The 20,375-nt window shown below is 40.7% G+C and overlaps 1 protein-coding gene across 1 annotated transcript in view; it reads left to right on the top strand.

Annotated features, from left to right (window-relative positions):
* Positions 1-3,981: 3,981 nt before the first annotated feature.
* The window catches only part of SWAP70 (SWAP switching B-cell complex 70kDa subunit), a 44,535-nt gene continuing 28,141 nt past the window's right edge, over positions 3,982-20,375 (top strand). Inside the window, exons 1-2 of the mRNA XM_015563718.1 lie at positions 3,982-4,132; positions 13,981-14,154. Of these exons, the coding sequence (XP_015419204.1) occupies positions 4,100-4,132; positions 13,981-14,154 (207 nt within the window). The 5' untranslated portion in view covers positions 3,982-4,099. The remainder of the gene's footprint in view (positions 4,133-13,980; positions 14,155-20,375) is intronic.

The following is a 20,375-nucleotide window of genomic DNA, read 5'->3' as shown; positions in this document are numbered from 1 at the left end:
GAGCAAAATGCTTAAGAAGGGTAAATGGCAAACCACCGAACAGGAACAGACCACACAAGCAGGGCTCATGCAGCTAATTAGTCATCTCTTGTCAGCCCAGTCCCTGCAGAGCAGCAGACAGCTAGGAAGGAGCTGGAGAGATGAGTTTCTGGCATGGTGATGGATCTATTGTAGTAACAATAGTTTATTCTTCAAATCAGGGTAATGAGAGCAAAGTTGCTTAGCAATCACGTGGATGCTAAAAGAATGGCCTTTGGAGGAACAGGCATTTAAAGTGGGATATATTGCCCGGCTGGCGTGGCTCAGTGGTTGAGCTGGCCTTATGAACCAGGAGGTCATGGTTGAATTCCTGGTCAAAGCACATGCCTGGGTTGCGGGCTCGATTCCAGTGTGGGGCGTGCAGAGGCAGCCGATCAATGATTCTCTCTCATCATTGATGTTTCTATCTCTCTCTCCCTCTCATTTCCTCTCTGAGATCAATAAAAATATATTTAAAAAAATTAGCATCAACTGCTGTTTAAGCTTATGGAGTGTTTGCTTCTTGTGATTAGATTTTATTCTGACCTTCAAGATTTTGGTGTTTTGGTACATTTTACATTTTATTTTAGAAAAATTTGATTTACTGTCTAGGCTTGTTAAAAAATGCTGATAAAAATTTTAAAAAGTTTTAAAGGTAGCACACATTTTTTTCTCTCTCTCTTAGTAACAAAACCTTTTCAGTTACCTATTCTTCAGTTTGTTGTTTTGTTTGAAAAAGACTTCCCTATTCTAGGCCTTACTAACAATGAAGAAAGATGAATTTCTGATCTGAATTATAGTTCCTTTGTTGAATTCATGAAACATGTTTGGGTTGACAGTTAAGGATTAAGCTTTTAAAATTTTAGAGATGAGTCCAACTCATTTTGCAGTGAGTATACAGAGACCAAGTGATTAAGTACCAAAATATTAAAATATTTAAAAAGGGAAAATGGCAAACCGCTGAACAGGGACAGACCACGTGAGCAGGGCCAACCCTCAGGTCTCCTCAGATAGGAGGTTGTGCTTTCCTCAGAATTGGCTTAACTAGATGAAGGTGGTTTAGAAAATTGTCACTGAATTCAGCTGTCCCTGTATTTAACGAAAGTACTGTCTTATTGCCCAAGGCTGAAGTCTGAAGTTCAAATCTAAATCTTTTTCGGTGGGGTCAGTGAATCGAACTACCTACCTACAAAAAACGTGATGCTCCTTGTTACTAGAGAGTATTGCACTAGGGATGAAAAAAACCTGACCTTTAGTCTCAGTTCTGTTAAGGACCATAACCTTAGTCAAGAAAAACAAATTGAATCTCTTTGAATTTGATCTCTTTGGCCAGTACTCACCGGCTGTAAGGTAACAAGGATGTTCAAGGCCTCCTGCCAAGACTCTAAGTTGGAGGATCTCTGAAACCCAAAAGCAGAGAGAGGGGTGGGCATGGGAGAGATTGGAGTCCCCTTTTTGTTTCCTGAGGATTTTGCATTAATCAACTGCTTTCTCATATTCTTCTATCTGGAAAGCCTTCTGATTTCCCCCAAACCTTTTCCTATCCAAAGCTCTCCTTATTTTAAGGCCTGTGTTACTTTTCACTTCCTCTAGGAAGTCACTGTAGCACACACAATTTCTCCTTTCTGAATTCATTTATTGCCCTTACATCTCTTTCGTTTGTTAATCATGGTTCATTGCTGTGGAATATGTCTTCCTTTTACATCTAATCTCTAGGGAGTAGGTTAACGTAGAAGAAAAAGTATAGATTTTGACGATAGATTTGGCTGTGTGCTCTTTCTAGTATATATTTACCCTTTAAAATAGGTAGTATGTTTTTGAACAGGTTTTTTTTGTGTGTGTGTGTTTTGACAATGAAAAGGGTAAGGCACAGTGAAAAGTCATCTATCCCTAGTCTAACATCAGACTAGTCTTTCCCCCTCTGTTAGTAGTTTCTTATATATCCTCCTGGAGTTTTCTTATATTTTCTTCCTTTTCCTTTTACATTTAGATGACACACTAATGCTTTTTTTCACCTAATTTATCCTGGAGATCTTTTCCTATCACTACAGAGTGAGTTTCCTCATTCTTCTTAAAGTTTTATAGATCAACCATAATTAACCAGTGGTTGGGAATTTTTACTTGGGTAAAGCCCCAAATGATTTTAAAATTTGAATGACCTTTGAGCCTTATCTGAGAAATATACTCTTCATTTATTTAAAACTTATATTCCTGCAGTACATTACAATTTTTAAGCACTTTACATTCTTAAAGTTAATCTTCACAAAATCTCTTGGGGGGGGGGGTAGATAATGACTTTATAGGTTTTACCAGATAAGTAGAGCTAGGAAATATTTGCTTAGGGTTTTGCTGACTAGGGTGTAAGGTTCCACAGTAAAAGCTTCACCGTGCGCTCTTCGTGTGCTCTATTACAAATAGAGGGTTTGCTTGAGAAACACAGCCTGCTTTGTAGAGGCCGATAAAAGTCCTCATTACTTCATTTATAACCATTTGCGAACTTACTTCCTTTACTTTACCTACTTCCTTAAAACCAGTAGAGCGTGTAGGAAAGGATCTGCACAGAAATGAAGCTTTGAGAAGCAAAACAAATGTAGAAAGAAGCTATGCAAATACTCTTCTTATAGACTCAATTTTTTAAATCTTAAAGAAATCCTAACTGAAATACATTGATGCAGAAAAACGTGACTTGCTTAATAGAATGGAAAGTCGTCTTTGAGATGAGTGTGGCTCCTTAACTGATTAAATGGGTAGGGCTGAGAAGAACAGGAAATTTTAACCTGGAATTTAACACTTAGTAATAATCTCTGTTAAAGGAAGTACAGCCTTAGCTATGTAATTTGACCTGTTAAGAATGCACGGATGACATGAAAGGAATTTAAGTTTTCTTTTTAAATTTTCATTTAATGTGAAACAAGATTAGTGTTGAGATAGAGCCCAAACCGCTAATTCAATGGAATGTGCAAGTGTGTGACTTAGGCTGTCACCAAGGCCAGCAACCCTTTACATATGGAATGCAAAATATTTTGACCGTTTTAGTAACTCCTGAGGTGTTTTTGCTATGACGCTTTCCATATTTATAAACTGGGCCTTTGATGTCTTTCTCTTTTTACATTTACACTTTTAAATACTAACGCTGAAAACAGCGTAACATCATAGATTTTTAGAGATGTTTGGACATGTCGAGATTACCAATTAACGTTTATTATATTTGTATATTAACTTGGCCCTGCCTATGGAACTAATGAGGAAATGGCAGCCCCGAGAGGTTGTGATTGGCCGGGGCCAGGCACCTTGCCCAGAGCCCCAGCTGCAGCTGCCCAGTCAGTACAAGGTTCTTTCTTTATTTCTTTTTTTTTTAAATATATTTTTTATTGATTTGAAAGAGGAAGAGAGAGGGAGAGAGAGATAGAAGCACCAATGATGAGAGAAAAACATTGTTCGGCTGTCTCCTGCACGCCCCCTACTGGGGATTGAGCCCACAGCCCGGGCATGTGCCCTTGACCGGAATCAAATCCAGGACCCTTTAGTCCACAGGCTGACGCTCTCTCCACTGAGCCAAACTGGCTAGGGCCGAGGTTCTTTTTTACAGCTCTCATTGACTGACCCTGCTCTCCTTGGGGAGAAGTTTAATTTTGAACACATTCTCTTGCTCCTTCCCCCCTCTTTCTTTCTAACGTGGGACAATTAATGAAAGACTACAAGTACTATCGTCAGGGGTCTTGCATGGAGCCTAGCTCAGTGTGGGCATGTAAGAGAGACTCGACTGAAGTGAACCACAGCTGGGGGAGGAATGAGAGGCACTCCTGGGTAACAAGTGAGGAGCTGGCAGCTGAGCAGTATTCACCCCGCAGTTGCTGGTTTATTCTCCCCCTTCCTCCCCCTAGAGCAGGGAGCAGCCAGCTGTGTTTAGGCAGTGAAGGTGCCAGGAGCTGGTTCGTGAAGGCCTCTAACGCTGCCGTTCTCTCCCTCCTAGGTCCTCTCCCATAACCTGTGCACGGTGCTGAAGGTTCCCCACGATCCGGTGGCCCTGGAAGAGCACTTCCGGGATGATGATGAAGGGCCTGTCTCCAATCAGGGCTACATGCCCTATTTAAACAAGTTCATTCTGGAAAAGGTATGAGTCCAACCTCTTCTTGCTTACAGCGTTGTTTGATGTGCATATTTCAAGTGGGCCCCAGAGCCCCTGCTGGGTGAGTTCACTTGTGAAATTTTGTAGCAAAGATTGTCAAAATTAGTGTTTTCACTTATGAAGTACTCTTTGTAACTATATCTGTAATTTCCTAGTCAGTCCCATAATACATTTTCCTTGCAGAAATGATAACATTACCTTGACCATGCTTTAATTAGAAAAAAAGAGAGAAACCACACTATAATGAAATAAGATTTAATCAAACTCAAAAGCCAAATATTGTATGATTCCATTTATGTGAAATGTTCTAAATAGGTAAATACATCTATAATAATAAAAGCATAATATACCAATTAGACCAGACATCCTTCTGGATGAAGCCGGGGCTGCAAGGGAAGCCTGGGTCCCGGTGCCAGAGGGAAGCTGGTGCCGGCAGTTGGGGGAAGGAAGGCCTACTCTTTCTTGCATCGGGCCTCTAGTCTATATATATAAAAGCCTAAGCGAGTATTTGACCATTTGATTGGTAGCTATATGTGCACTGACCACCGGGGGGCAGATGCTCAATGCACAGGTTTGGAAACATGGGACAGACTGATGAATCTCAGAGGGACCGGGGGAGAGGGGAGGGCAGGAAGGGATTAACCAAAGATCTTATATGTATACTAGAGGCCTGGTGCATGGTAAATTTTGTGGAGTTTTTTCAAAAGATTAAAAATGGAACTGCCTTATGACCCAGTGACTCCACTTCTGGGATTTATCTGAAGAAACCCAAACCCAAAACACTAATTTAAAAGAATATTTGCACCCCTATGTCCATTGCAGGGTTATTTATAATAGCTAAGTTATGGAAGCCACCCAAGTGCCCATCAATAGACCAGTGTGTAAAAAAGCTGTGGTGTGCCCTGGCCGATGTGGCTCAGTTGGTTGAGTGTTGTGACCTGCACTGAAAGGTTGCTGGTTCGATTCCCAGTCAGGACACATGCTCAGGTTGTGGGCTTGAACCCCAGTAGGGTGCGTGCAGGAGGCAGCTGATCGATGTTACATCAATGTTTCTCTCTTCCTCTACCTTCCCCTCTTAAAATCAATAAAAAATATTTTTAAAAAGCGGTGGTACATATATACAATGGAATAGTATATTTCTCAGCCATAAAAAAGAATGAAATCTTACCATTTGCTACAGCATGGAGGACTTAGTATTAAGCTCAGTGAAATGTCAGTCAGAGAAAGATAAATACCATATGATTTCACTTATATGTGGAATCTAAATAATAAAATAAACAAACAAAAATGGAAATAGACTCATAAATACAAAGAGGGAACTGGTGGCTGCCAGATGGGGGGGAGGGTTGGGGCACTGGGTGGAAGAGGTGAAGGGACCGAGAAGCACAGATTAATTGATAGTCACGGTGAAGTAAGTAAAGCGTAGAAACAATAGTCAATAATACTGTGTATGGTGTCACATAGACACTGGAAATATTGAGGGGAACACTGTGTAAAGTATATGATTGTCTAACCACTAAATAAGCAAGCAAGCAAACAAAAACCAGCCAACCAACAAAAAACCTCGTGAGTATACTAAAAACTAGTGTATCGCACACTTTAAAGGGTGACTCTTATGGTGCATGAATTATCTATATGTATAAAAGCTTAAGTGATTGTTTGACCATTTGACCAGTCGATTGGTAGCTATGATGTACACTGACCACTAGGGGGCAGATGCTCAATGCAGGAGCTGCCCTCTGGTGGTCAGTGCACTCCCACAGCGGGAACATAGCTTAGCTGACCAACTGGTGCCAGACGCTGGGTTCATGGCTGGTGAGCCTGTCCTGCAGACACTCCTGCTGCCCCTCACCCATTCACTCTGGGACAGGCATCAGGACTGACTGGGCGTGAGCCTGCAGTCGCTTCTCGGTCATGGGTGCGCCAGTATTGCTCTAGGATGGGAGCACGGAGACCACAGAGGAGCGGCAGCAAGCCTACTGAGTGGTGGCGGCGGCAGGAGCAGCGGGCTAGGATGAGCGGTAGTGGTGCCTGGCCCAGTCTCTGGCTCCTCCCGGCCGCCTGCCACTTCACACACTACTACATCTCTTGGGGGATGTAGGACTGCCGGTTTTGGCTGATCCCCACAGGCCAGGCCAAGGATCCCCACTGGTGCACAAATCTGTGCACCGGGCCTCTAGTATCTCAATAAAGAAGATTTAATCAAATTGTACAGAAACTGATCTGTGAGCTCTCAAAACCTCAGTTGATGCTGTGCTATCTTCTGGAGCTTTGCTTGGCTGCTGTTCTGTGCAGGTAGCTCACTCGTGCTCTGTCGATGCAGTATATGTAAACATGTCTCGCATTCAGCAAATATTCGATGACCTGCTGTGTGCGTGTGTTTAACATTAAAAATTAAAGACGATAATGTCTATTATTAAAATATAGAACATGTTGGGAAAGCCTCAGGAATCTGGAATTTGCTTTGTTTTTCAGGGCTAGAATTTGTGTGGTCTGGGCCAATAGAGAGAGAGATATGGTTTAATATCTTTTTTTGTTGTTGGTAATACTCACCTGAGGATTTTTTTTTCATTGCTGTTTTAGAGAGAGTGGTAGGGAGGGAGGGAGAGAGGGGAGAGAGAGAGACACACAGAGAGACACACACACAGAGAGAGAAACATTGATGTGAGAGAGACACATAGATTGGTTGCCTCCTGCACATGCCCCACTGTGGCCAAAGATTGAACCTGCAGCCCAGGGACATGCCCTTGACTGGGAGTCCCACCTGTGATCCTTCCATGGGAGGGCTGATGCTCTAGCCACTGAGCCACACCAGCCAGGGCTTGGTTTAATATCTTGAAGTGCTGTGCCCTAATATTGCATTTTGTTTTCCTGGGTGTAACTTTATTTAAGCATTTTGAATTTTACATTTTAAAATGTTCTTTATTTTAGTATTTAGGGTATTTTAAAGTTTTGTAGCCAGGGAAGAAAATATAGCAGTATTTAAAAAGTCCAAAATTAGCCACCAAATTTGGAGAAAACCTCATTCACAGAGCGGGTGAGGATGTGATGAAACAGTGAGCCCTTGTTTACTATTGCTTAGCCACCTGGAGTGGAATCTTGCCAGACCTTCAATCCGAATAAAGCTGCCAAGGATTCCATGGTGTGGGCTTACATTGAGCAAAGATTAGTGCTTTGTTTGGAAACTTAGTGGAACAAAATGCCAATAGTGGCTGAAGCATGATGACATAAAATCGAGAGATTGTTATCAGTCATGCAAAGGAAAAATATAATAATGATGAAATATTTGCAAGCAGTGCTTTCATATATATACTGTCTCATTTGATCCTCACGTTAATCCTGTGATGTGTAACTGGAATTCTTACTCCCATTTAACTCAAAAGGAAAAAGAGCACAAGGTTACCCAGTGAATGAGAGGTAGGTAGATTGTGAACCTAAGCCATTTAACTTCTAGACCAGTGTTCTTTTTTTAATATATTTTTTTATTGATTTCAGAGAGGAAGGGAGAGAGATAGAAACATCAATGATGAGAGAAAATCATTGACCGGCTGTCTCCTGCATGCCCCCTACTGGGGACCGAGCCAGCAAATCGGACTTGTGCTCTGACTGGGAATCAAATCATGACCTCCTGGTTCATAGGTAGACACTCAGCCACTGAGCCACACTGGTCGGGTCTAGGAAAAATTTTTTGTGAGCTCTCCCTCCCTTTCCCCCTCCCCCTCACCTTTGGCAAAGAGACAGGATACCTGGATTATCTGACGGAATAAATGAAGAAAGTGGTACCGTGTTAGCTTTTTACTTTGAGCCCCAATAGACTACATCAAAAACTAGTTCTGCTTCAGCATGTTTACGAGGCAATCTAATTCTTTCGTGAGATTTAATTACCTATTTGTTTCTTTGGTTCAAATAATTGAAAGTTCTTTTCCCTGATTCTACACGTTAAAGGTTGGTCTGGGCTCTAGGATTAAAACCAATACTCCCCTGGCAATATGCTAAGTCCTAACTGGGGAAATTTGCTACTTTCTAACATAAACCGTTTTCTTGTTGCATTTTGTTCTGTTTTTGTCTTTTTTTTTTTAAACATATACATGCAAAGGATAAACACACCAAGAGAAATATTTTAGTTCAATACAGCGTCCCTTCTCTTGAGGCCAGCAGCCTCTATGTTCTGTTTTCCTAGGTTGACATTTGTACTCTCTTACCAGATGCTTGAGTTCATGTGTCAGTTGTAGCTCTTCCATAAAATGCGATTTCAGATTTCTGTCAGTTGAATGAATATGCCTTCAGCACTCAAAATGTCCTCAAAACTTCTGAGTGAATAAAGAAGTCCTATGTTAAGGATGGATGAGTTTATGCCATAGGACACTTTGGCCAGCAATATAAATCCAAGAGTGATGTAGTTTAAAGAAATAACTGTTTTGTTTTTTGAATAATGGCTTTACTGAGATATGATTCATATAACGTACAATTTAAGTTTTTATAGTGTACAATCAGTGGTTTTTAATATAGTCACATTTTTGTGCAACCATCACCACAATCAGTTTTGGAGTATTTTCTTTGTTCTCCCTGAAAAAACAAACAAACATACCCATTAGCGCTCACTCTGTCCTACCCTAGAGCCCTAGGCAACCACTAATCTACTTTCAGTCTCTATGGATTTGCCTATCCTGGACTCATACCATATGAATAGAATCATAAATATGTGGTCACATTGTAGCATGTAACAGTGCTTCATTCCTTTTAATGGCTGGATAATATTCCATTATGGATATACCACATTTTGTTTGTACACTCAACAGGTGAAGGGCATTTGAGTTATTTCCACTTTTTGGTTATTATGAATTTGTTGCTTTGAGCATTCATGTTCACATTTTTGTGTGGATGTGTGTTTTCAGTTCTCTTGGGCATATACTTAGGAAGGGAATTGCTGAGTCATATGGCAACTTACGTTTAACCTTTTGAGGGATTGCCACGCTGTTTTCCAAAGCAGCTGTGAAGTTTACTTTCCTACCAGCAATGTGCGAAGGTTCCAGCTGTTTCATATCGTTACCAACACTTGTCATTTTCTGTCTTTTTGATTATAGCCATCCTTGTGGGTGTGAGGTGTGGTATCTTACTGTGTTTTGATTTGTATCTCCCTGACGATTAATGTGAAATACTGTCTTTAAAGTGGTTTTCTTAATTGTAAAATGGTTTCCTGTATTGTAAATACAGGCGCGTGGTTGTAAATTTTTTAAAAAAGGGACTTATTCAGAAAATATTACCCTTACCATCTTGAGGCAGTCACTTTTAAAATTTTGATCTGTTTACTTTGAGTCATTATTTTTAAAAATACATTTGTATGATTTTTTAAGCTGGGATCATATTGAACACTTAATATTAATATTTCCTTTCCCATGTTATCAAAATATTTTTGAAAACATTAGTATAAAGATAAAAATGCTAACATTCATTTAGTCCACTGTGTATCAGGCACTATGCTAAATGTTTTAAAGAAGTGTTACTAGCCCTAGCTGGTGTGGCTCCGTGGATAGAGCATCGCCCTGTGGACTAAAGGGTCCCAGGTTCGATTCCAGTCAAGGGCACATGCCCAGGTTAATATATTTTTATATAAATAAAAATATAATAAATATATTTTAATACTTCTAAAAAAAGAAGTGTTATTAGTTGGTATGAAAATTTTAATTTAGAAACATGAGTTTAATTTTGTAAATACTTTTAGTACTTTGAGTCAGAATTGAGGTCCATAACTGCCATCTTACTCATATGTATGGGTTCATATGTATTCATATGTATGGGAAAAGCAAACATATGTTAAAAATAAGAAGAACTCAGACCCAATCTGAGCTTGCTGTAGCAATACAGTCTAACCCAGCCGTGGGCAAACTACGGCCCGCGGGCCGGATCCGGCCCGTTTGAAATGAATAAAATTATTGAAAAAAAAGACCGAACCCTTTTATGTAATGATGTTTACTTTGAATTTATATTAGTTCACACAAACACTCCATCCATGCTTTTGTTCCGGCCCTCCGGTCCAGTTTAAGAACCCATTGTGGCCCTCGAGTCAAAAAGTTTGCCCACCTCTGGTCTAACCTATTCCGGTGCCTGTCCTCTATGAGACAAGCTGTTACATAGACTTAGTGTTAAAAAAAACAACCAGAAAACAACTCTACACATTTTTTTCTAGGAAATTATCTTCCATTTGGACACCCTGAGATCAGTGACAGCCGTTGTTAGTTTTCCAAAAGATGTGAGACTGTCAGTTTCATGTGTCTGATATAAACTGGGAATTGGGAGCAGTTTGTAATCTTAGATGAGATGGAGCATGGAGCCATAGATTCCTAGACCCTTTATAGTTAGAATGAACTTAGAGAGGATCTCCAAGCCCAGCGTGCTTATCATGGCTTGCAGGGCTGTGTTCTGTTTGGCCTCTGCCAACCTCTCCAGCCTCCACGTTCTCCACTCCCTTCTTGCTCACTGCAGTGCAGCCATGTTGGCCTCCCCTCTGTTCCTCAAATTACGAAGACCTCTGCTGCCACAGATCCTTCAGACATGCTGCTTGCTCTGCTGTCAGGCTTCCTGTGCCTGTAGCATGCAGCCGATGCCTATTCATCCTTTTGGGTCTTCGCTTGATCGTCACTTCCTCAGGGAGGTTTCTGTAGGTAGCGCCCCACCCTCCCCAGAGCTAACCAGCTCTGCCTCCATGTGTTCTCAAGCATCCTCTCCTTTTCCTTCAGAGCACGCACCACGGTTTTTATCACGTGGGTGGTTGTGCTTTTGCTGTGTTGTTTCCCACCTGGTGTGGAAGTTCTCTGATGGCAGGGACTGGCTCACAGTTGTCCAACGCTACTGATTGTTTCATCTGTGGGCAGAAGTTTATATTTGCTGTAGTTTCGTTGGTCTGTTTTTCCTTTTGTTGCCTGTGCCTTCAGTGTCCTATCCAAGAAGTCATTGTCTGTTCCAATGTCAGGAAGCTTTTTCCCAATGTTTTCTTCTAGGAGTTTCAGATCTTCCATTTATATCTTGATGCCGTTTTTAAATTAACGTTTGTATATGATCTAGGGCAAGGGTCCATCTCATTCTGTTGCAGGTGGATATTTTCTTCCAACCATTTGTTGAAGAGAGACTTTCCTTTCCTCATTGTGTAGCTTTGGCACCTTTGTTGAAGATCATCGACCATGTACCTGCAGGCTTATTTCTGGGCTCTTTTTTCTGTTTTATTAGTCTGTCTGTTTTTATTCCAGTAGCAGACTATTTTGATTCCTGTGGCTGTGTAATATGTTTTGAAATTAGAAAGTGCAAGGCCTCTAGCTTTGTTCTTCTTCTCAAGATTGTTTTGGATATTCATGGTCCTTTGAGATCCCATATGAATTTTAAGATAATGTTTTTTTGTTTCTGCAAAAGAATGCCATTGGGATTTTGATAGGGATTGCATTAGATCTAAATTGCTTTGGGAGTATGGACATTTTAATAATATTGTCTTCTAATCCATGTATATGGGATGTCTTTCCATTTATTTGTCTTCTTTAATTTATTTCAGTAATATTTTGTAGTTTTCAATGTACAAGTCTTTTGCCTCCTTGGAAATGTTTATTCCTAAGTACTTTATTCTTTTGGATACTATTGTAAATGGGATTTTTTCTTAATTTCTTTTCCAGATTATTAGTGTATAGAAATATAACTGATATTTGAATGTTGATCTTGTATCCTGTAATTTTGCTCTATTTGTTTACTTGTTATAACAGTTTTTTGTAGATATATATATATTAAAAAAAGCAGCCCAGCCGGTGTGGCTCAGTGATTGAGTATTGACCTATGAACCAAGAGGTCATGGTTCAATTTCAGTCAGGGCACACGCCCACATTGCAGGCTCAATCCCCAGTGTGGGGCATGCAGGAGGCAGCCGATCAATGATTCTCTCTCATCATTGATGCTTCTCTCTCTCTCCCCCTCTCTGAAATCAGTAAAAATATATTTAAAAAAATAAAAAAGAGCATATCATCTGCAAACAGAGATAATTTTACTTTTTTCTTTCCAATTTGGATGACTTTTATTTTTTTTCTTGCCTAACTGTCTGACCAGTACTGTGTTGAAAGGAAGTGGTGAGAGTGGGCATCTTTGCCTTGTTCCTGATCTTGGAGAAAAACTTTCAGTTTTTCACCGATGAGCATGATGTTAGCTGTGGGCTTTTCATATATGATCTGATTCTTGTACTTTTTAAAAAGATGTCAGTGCTATCATTTAATACTCTTTTACTTGAGTATCATTAAACTAAGGAATTGTGGAGTAGGTTTTAGAGGAGGAATGAGCCGAACACACAACTTATTTCCTAGGATAACTAATTTATGGAGAATTTTCTTGGTTTCTGATCCCACTGAAATCTTTTACCCACACTTTTCAGCTGTCTTGAAGATAACTAGAGATCACTTAAGTGCATGCAGAACCAGTGGTTTTTCAATCAGCCCCTCCGTAGTCTCTCTGCAGCGTTTCCCACTACTTACCAAACCCTCTCAACTGTTTCTTCACCCGATTCTCATATCTTTGTGGTTCTCCTACCACTTTGAGTGCTTTTTCAGTTATCCCGATTCCTCTTCCTCCTCTTGCGTTACCAATGTGTGTATCCCCCGAGGTCCTGTTTCTGATCTCCTCTCTTTTCTCCCTTCGTGGTCTCCCTCCGTGGTCTCATAGGCTGTCATGGTTTCAGTCATCACTGGTGTGCAGTTGATGCACAGATCTGCCTCTCCTCTTAGGTTAGTTTCACCTCTCAGATTGGCCCTGGACACCTCCATCTAATGTCTTACCAGAACTTTCCAAACGGAAAACTTTATCTTTCCTTTGCCCTTGTGTCTGTGTCCTTCCTCCTGTGACTGTTTCCCAAACAGGGAGGGTGGGCTGCTCCTGCCGTGCTGTTTTGCTGATGCCATTTCCTTTCTGTCCTTTGGAACTTTACCTTGAACTCTTCAACATAATCCAAGGGTCACCTTAAATACCGTCTTTTCTGCAGAGTAGCTATCTGGGCTGCAGATGACCTGTTCATTCTCTGCTCCAAAACCCTTCAACTGGGGGTTTCCTCTAGACTATTTAAAAAAGAAATCATGAAGCTCTTTGTGATTTCTGTGTTTGCTTTTCTAGCCATAAATTTAGCCACTCCCGCCAGGAACCCTACAATTCACCACATAGTCCCCACGGAGTCTCTGGTTCCTCAGAGCAAGGCTGTGTGCTCATGCGCCTGTCACTTCCCATGTGGCATAGCTTTCACTGACATTTTTTTTAGGGGTGTGGGTGGATAGAGTTGATGGTGGTGGCCTTTGAAACTAATCCTATAGAGATGTCTTTCATTATGTAGATGTCGTCCATCTACTGAGTTCTACAGCAATTTGGCATAGTATTAACAGACAGCATTTAAAGTTTGATTTAGACTCTGTTTTTGTTTTTTAAAATAAATTTGTATTGATTTCAGAGAGGAAGGGAGAGGGAGAGAGAGATAGAAACATCAATGATGAGAGAGAATCATTGATTGGCTGCCTCCTGAATGCTCCCCACTGGGGATCAAGGCCATAACCTGGGCATGTGCCCCGACTGGGAATCGAACCAGGACCTCCTGGTTCATAGGTCAACACTCATCACTGAGCCATGCCAGCCGGGCTTCCTATAATATTCTTAATTGAGCCTTTAAAATTGTGGTACCTAAGCATATACACTGAAAATGTATTCGTGAATTGGATTGGTTAAAATGGAAGCCTAAGTGAGCTTTGTTTTTCGGTTTTACTGGGCTTATGTTATATTACTTATTTTGGATTGGTTCATTGGAATGTTTCCTTATCCCTTTTTAGGTCCAAGACAACTTTGACAAGCTTGAATTAAATAGAATGTGTTGGACCCTCTGTGTCAAAAAAAACCTCACGAAGAGTCCCCTGCTCATTGAGGAAGAAGATTCATTTAAAGTGTGGGTTATTTTCAACTTTTTATCTGAGGACAAGTATCCATTAATTATTGTGCCAGAAGAGGTAAGGTGTGGCTCTGGGCCATCTTCGCATTTAATAGATCGAACTTGGAAGTGTTTGTGTTAAGTCACTGTAGATATGAAGTATTGGACTAGACTTTTTGGATCAGAGGCAAAACGGCTTGAATCTAAAAAAGGTCCAAAACTTAAGTGATTTAGGGTCATGTAGTATCCCTGGAGACTTGCAGACAGGGTGGGGCTCTTCCTCTCTAAATTGCTGTAATTATAGACAAATCCGTCCTCATGTCCAAAGAATATTTATTCAGTACAAGTTACATCATAATTTTTTGTCTACCTGCATATTGATAAAACCATAAGAATTGGTCAAGTGATGCTATATGGGCAACATATAGGATCCAGAATGTTTTCAAGGCTGTTTTATGTAAGGAAATACTATTCTTGTTTCAAAGTCCAGGATGGTGACTTTTAACTGTACTTCCCACAGTAAATGAAAAAGGACATTGCTTGTTTTGTTCTGAGTTATTTTTCCTAAGGTTCCAAAAGAAAAAAAATAGAGTAAGGTTTTGTGATATCTTACTGCCCTTTAAAAATTACATCTGTAGCCCAGCTGGTGTGGCTCAGTGGTTCAGTGTTGATTCATGAACCAGGAGGTCACAGTTTGATTCCTGGTCAGGGCACATGCCCGAGTTGCGGGCCCCGTCCCCAGTAGGGGTTGTGCAGGAGATGGCTGATCAATGATTCTCTCTCATCATTGATGTTTCTATCCTTTTCTCCTTCTCTCTTCCTCTCTCTGAAATCAATAAAGACATATTTTTAAAAAATTATACCTGTAATACATGCTTATTACAGTAGAAAAGCCTTATAATATGCAAAGTTAAAACCAGCTGCAGCCCTCCCCTTAAAAACAAGTCATCTGTAATCCCTTAACCTTGGACAAATTATTTAACCTCTTAGGCTTTAATTTTCTCATGTATAAGATGTTACCTCTAAGGGGTGTGAGAGTCTGCATTTAAGTACTTAGCTCAGTGAGCAGCATGTAATATGTACTCAGTAAATGTGTTGACTCTAATGACTACTATTATTGCATATGTTAACCTGTGTGTTTGCTGAAGATAAATTTCCAGCCGTGGAATTCCGAGTTCTAGGAAATGCACAGTCTCAAGGTATTATTAGGTGAACAAGGCAAAATTGCTTCCAGAACTGCTGTACCAATGTATACAGTGTATACTATACACTCACCAGTGGTGGTTGAGGGTGCCCTTTACTCCCCATCCTGCCTATACAGAGTCTAGAACAGGGGTGGGCAAACTTTGTGACTCAAGGGCCACAATGGGTTCTTAAACTGGACGTCCTTTTTTTTTTTTAGTTTCATTCATTTCAAACGGGCCGAAACCGGCCCGCGGGCCGTAGTTTGCCCACGGCTGGTCTAGAATATAACTTCTATGATGCTTGTTCATGTTAGGAAAATCTTTTAAAAACTTCATACTACAATATTTTATTTAAAATCAGCAAGCATTAATTAACTACCAACAATAAGTGAGGCACCAAGAGGAATACAAAGTGAGAAAGATTACTTCCTGCCTTCAAGGAACTTACAATCTGCTGGAGGGAAAAAAATAAATCAGGTGTCATTCAAAGCAAAATGGACTACCTGTTCTCAGAAAGATGCAAATGCCATGCAAATTCAGAGAAGGCAAGATTTACTCCAGCTTGGGGGAAATAAGGGGATGGGGCAGCTTCGTCAGAGAGGCAGTGTAATGTAGTGGCTAAAAGCAGATACTTGAAGGGTAAGGGTAAGTAAATATTTGAGGCTTTGTGGACTTTTTGGGCCATACTGTCTGTCTCTGTCACAGGTACTCAGCTCTGCTGTTGAAGCATAAAAGTAACCATAAACACTATATTGCTATGCTTCAGTGAAATGGATGTTGAAGTTTGAATTTCATATAATTTTCATGGGTCAAGACATTTTTTTGGACTTTAAAAAAATGGTTATTCCCAACCACTTTACAATGTAAGAACTATTCTTCCTTGGATCATGGGTGTGTAAAAACATGCTGTGAACCAGGTTTGGCTGCTGGGCTAGCTTTAACTCAGGGGCCACAATTGGCTGTTCCCTGATGAAGAGCAGGGTTCTGGAGTCAAATCTCTGGATTTGAATCCTGGCTCTATCACCATTCACTAGATGCATGACCTTGGGCAATTTTCTTCATTTGTTTTTGTTGCATTTTCCTCAACTGTAAAATGGTGCTAATTAAAGTATTTACCTCCCACTGTACTTGTGAAGATCAAGTGAGAAGAATACCTGGTCCTTAGTGCTGATCAAGTATTAGCCATTATATCTATGGGGAAAGCAGTACTAGTGCTGGGTCTTAAAAGATCAGAAGAGTTTTGACTAATAGAGAAGAATTCTGGATGGAAGAAACAGTGGGCAAGGTTCTGTGGGGCAGGAAAGCAAAGGGCATGTGCTGAGATGCGTGAAGGATGCTTACTTGGAAACACCAGGACTAGATGATTTAAGGCAAAAGTAAATGTGTGAAAAGAATGTTGGGTAGTTCACAGAATTGCCACGATGGCCTAAAAACCAGGTGTGGTGGCTGGAACTACACTGGTTGCTCCAGTGAGGACCACACGAGAAAGGTTGTACCAAGGAACACCTCCGGCCCTGCACCCTGGGTGCTACCCAGGAACTCAGGTCTTCCTGCAGCTTTCTTGTTACCAAGGAGAGTTCTCTATGGTGCTCACTATCCAATTCACATTTGGGATGATGCATCTAATTGGCGTCCTAGGTCACGTGCCTAGCTGCAAAGGAGGCCTGGAAAGGGCACATTTACATTTTTACTCTTACATTGGGAGGTAGGGGATTCCCCAGACATACGAAGGGCTTTAGATGCTGGGCCGTCAAGAAGACTGATACATATCCCGTCTAAGTGAAACATGATGGCTGTGAAGAAGAGTGGTAGTAGATAAGGCTGTGCATAATTTTGATTTTATCCTGTAGGCAGTGGGGAGCTGTGAGCCACTGATTTTTAAGCAAGAGAGTGACAGGTAAATAGATGAAATATGGAGAGGTGGGAGATGGGAAGTTAAGAGAAGGTAAGTGGTATTAAGGACTAAAGAACAGTAACATCAGTGAGAATGGAAAAGAAGGCCAGATAGGAGGGACCTGGAGGTCACAGAACCAGGCTCGTAGTGCCTTGCTGTGCGAAAATACAGACAAGTGTCAGGCTGGGCAATTAGGAAGTAATATAGCGTCATTGTTTAAAGCATGGTCTTTGAAATCAGACTGCCCGGTTTGAACCCTGACCCTTCCACTTTTTAGCTGTGACTTTGAACAAATTAGTTAACCCCTCAGTTTGGGTTTCCCCATCTTTAAAATGGGGGTAACTACTCTCTTCATTGGGCTCTTGTGAGGATGTAGATAGTTGATGTATGTGAAGCATTTAACGCAATGTCTGGTCCCAGTGTAAGTACTCACTGAGTGGTGTGTGTGTGTGTGTGAGACAGGATGATGGATACATTGGGGATATAATGGATGCTGATGTGTTTGGTCCATTTGGTACATTGGTACATCCTGTCTTCAACTGAAGTGCACACCTAGAGCTTGTGAGAGACCAGGGCCAGACACAGAGATAGGGAAGCCGTGGTAATAGGTTAGATCAGGTAGGAAGAGACTGTAGTGGGAGAGGAGAGGCCGAGGACAGAATCTTGGGAGCGTTTTGACAGCAGGAGGAGGAAGTAGATTTGGTAAAGGAAGCTGAATTGAATAGCGGGTGAGGTGGGAGAACTGAGAGAATGTTGAGTCATGGGTACTCAAGAAAGAAAAAGTTCTAAGAAGCAGAAAAGTAGTTCCTGGCATTCACTGTCACAGAAAAATTAGAGCGTGATGAGTGAGAAGTTGCCCTTGGATTTAGCAATGAGGTGGTCATTGGTTGTCAAGGGAAAGGCAGATTCACTGCAGGTGGGAGCAGTTTCTTAGTGCTTGGTAACCATAATGATGTAATTGCCCATGTATGTGAAAGGGGAAATACAAAATAAAACATGCTGTGGAATTTTTGTCCACAGAAATTGTCCAGCTTGCCCTGGCTGGTGTGGCTCAGTTGGCTGGGCATGGTCTCGTGCACCAGAGGGTGACCAGTTCAAGTCCCAGTCAGAGGGCATATACTCGGCTTGTGGATTTGATCCCTGGTAGGGGGATTGTGGAAGGCAGCCAGTCAATGTTTTTCCCTCTCCCTTCCTCTCTCCCTAAAAATCAATTTAAAAAACCTTAAAAAAAAGAATAGAAAAGTTAAACAAAATGTCCAGCTTAATACAGAGAAATATACCAGTAGAAGGGGATAGAGTATTTATAGGTAGAGAAAAAGATATGCCAATGGTATTATAAAAACCAAGCTGCTGCTTGGACGAATTGTGCTAGTAAAATCTCCAGTATCATCTTTTAAGACGTTTTGTAGTTACACTCAGTGCTTCCAAATTTATTAGTGTTTTCCTTGGAACTGGAGGAAGGGTGGTCTCTGACCTGTGATGTTTTGGTTCTTTCCATTACTAAAATATTCATGGTGAACTTGAAAGTGACCTGGTCCTGATTTCAGAATTAGAAATTAGTAAGGACACTTACCTTATTCCTCGGGGAAGCACTTGATTGATGTGAAGGACTTGTCATTGGCTTTAAATCATCACGGAGCCACAGGCTGTGAAGGGAGCCAGCCAGCATCACCTTCCTGACTGCCCTGCTTAAACTCAAAAGATTTATTTTCCAGGTGGCTCGAAGAACAGGGCCCACGTGACTATCCTTTCTGCACCCGGGCCCAGCCAGAACTCCGTGGCCGGCTTACCTTCATCTTGGCGGGCTGACAGGGACGTCTTGGTCCCCTTTCCAAACAAATTAGTCTCATTTGGGAAGGGAACAGCCTGTCTTTGATGTGATAGAATAGCCAAGCAGCCTACCTTGTCATGTTACTGTTTGGACTTACTCTGTGTTTTGACATCCTTAACTCCTTCTAGTTAAAAGGAGAATTAGTTTTACAGATTATTCCTCCATGTACAGGAGTACTTGTGTGGGGAAAGAAGGGGTTGTTAAAACAGATTTATGTGGAAATGCTTTGTCTGGCAGCTGAGCCAGCCCCCTGGAGTTTGAATTTTTTGTACTCTCAGCACATCTTCTGTCTGTCCTTTGACCAAGCACTGCAGACTCGAGGTCACACTGTTTTATGGAAAACACTAGAATCGTAATATTTCTTAAGGTGGCCATCTCTCTTAGATTTTTTGCTTTCTCCCGAAATACTTTAATAACATTTAAAAAACTGTATTTTGGTACAGTTTTAGACTTATAGATTTTAAGAAAATGTAATGTGAAAAAAGATGTATTTAAAATATAAAATTTGAAATGTCTTTGTTATGTGTATATACTAAGTTTAATTGTAATCTTTTCAACAGTTTTTAGACTTTATACAATTAATTTTTTAATTTTTCCAATACTCTAAGTACCATAATGATCATTTGCATTTTATGTCCAGAATGTTTTTAAGTAAGATTTTGTTCTCTAGCTTTGATTAATGCTATAAAAGTAACAGCTGTAGTTATATGAATAACATAAGTGGTATAAATAAGTTTGCTTTTGACTTAGTTTTCCATCACCCAGAAAGTAGTGTCAAGAATATGGAATAAATATTTAAGTTACTTACTACGCAAAAGTCAAGACATGGCACGTCCTCATTTGAGATGGGTTAGTAATTTTTGTCATTCGGTATTCCTGGAAACATGTGTCAAAGTATAGTTTTTACATTAGTATTCACTTCCCACAGAGCCAAGGACAAAAACAGGATGTGTCCGTTGTGAGCTTGTTTGGAAGAGTTGCCTTGAAATAAATATCAAACCTGAAATAGTTTTAAGAGACCCTCCGTGAAATAAAACCTGAATTGTTGTTACGCCAATAAAGGCCCTTTTCAGTGATGACAGGGAAAGAACATTTCACAAAATAAATTTTGGAACCAAAGGCATTGCAAATCACATGCAGTTTAAAAGTTTATTCTTTGTTATTTTTGGTGAAACTTGCTTGGAAGGAGGAAGTAAGCTGCTTCCTGAAACTGAATGAGCTCTTAGAATTGATGCCGGCCACTCCAGACTCACACGCAGCACGTGATTTATTAGTTAGTATAATTGAATAGCTGAGGACGCTGGTCTCTCCTTGGCCCAGTGTAATGGTTTAAGAGGTCCTTAAGTTCCTTGGTTATGACCAGTAAATGATTGTGTCGAAAGTCAGCAGGA

This window comes from Myotis davidii, unplaced genomic scaffold, assembly GCF_000327345.1.
Source record: "Myotis davidii unplaced genomic scaffold, ASM32734v1 scaffold118, whole genome shotgun sequence".
Lineage (NCBI taxonomy): Eukaryota > Metazoa > Chordata > Mammalia > Chiroptera > Vespertilionidae > Myotis > Myotis davidii.
Note: the sequence above shows the minus strand (reverse complement) of the source record. Positions and strands in the feature narration are given on the sequence as shown.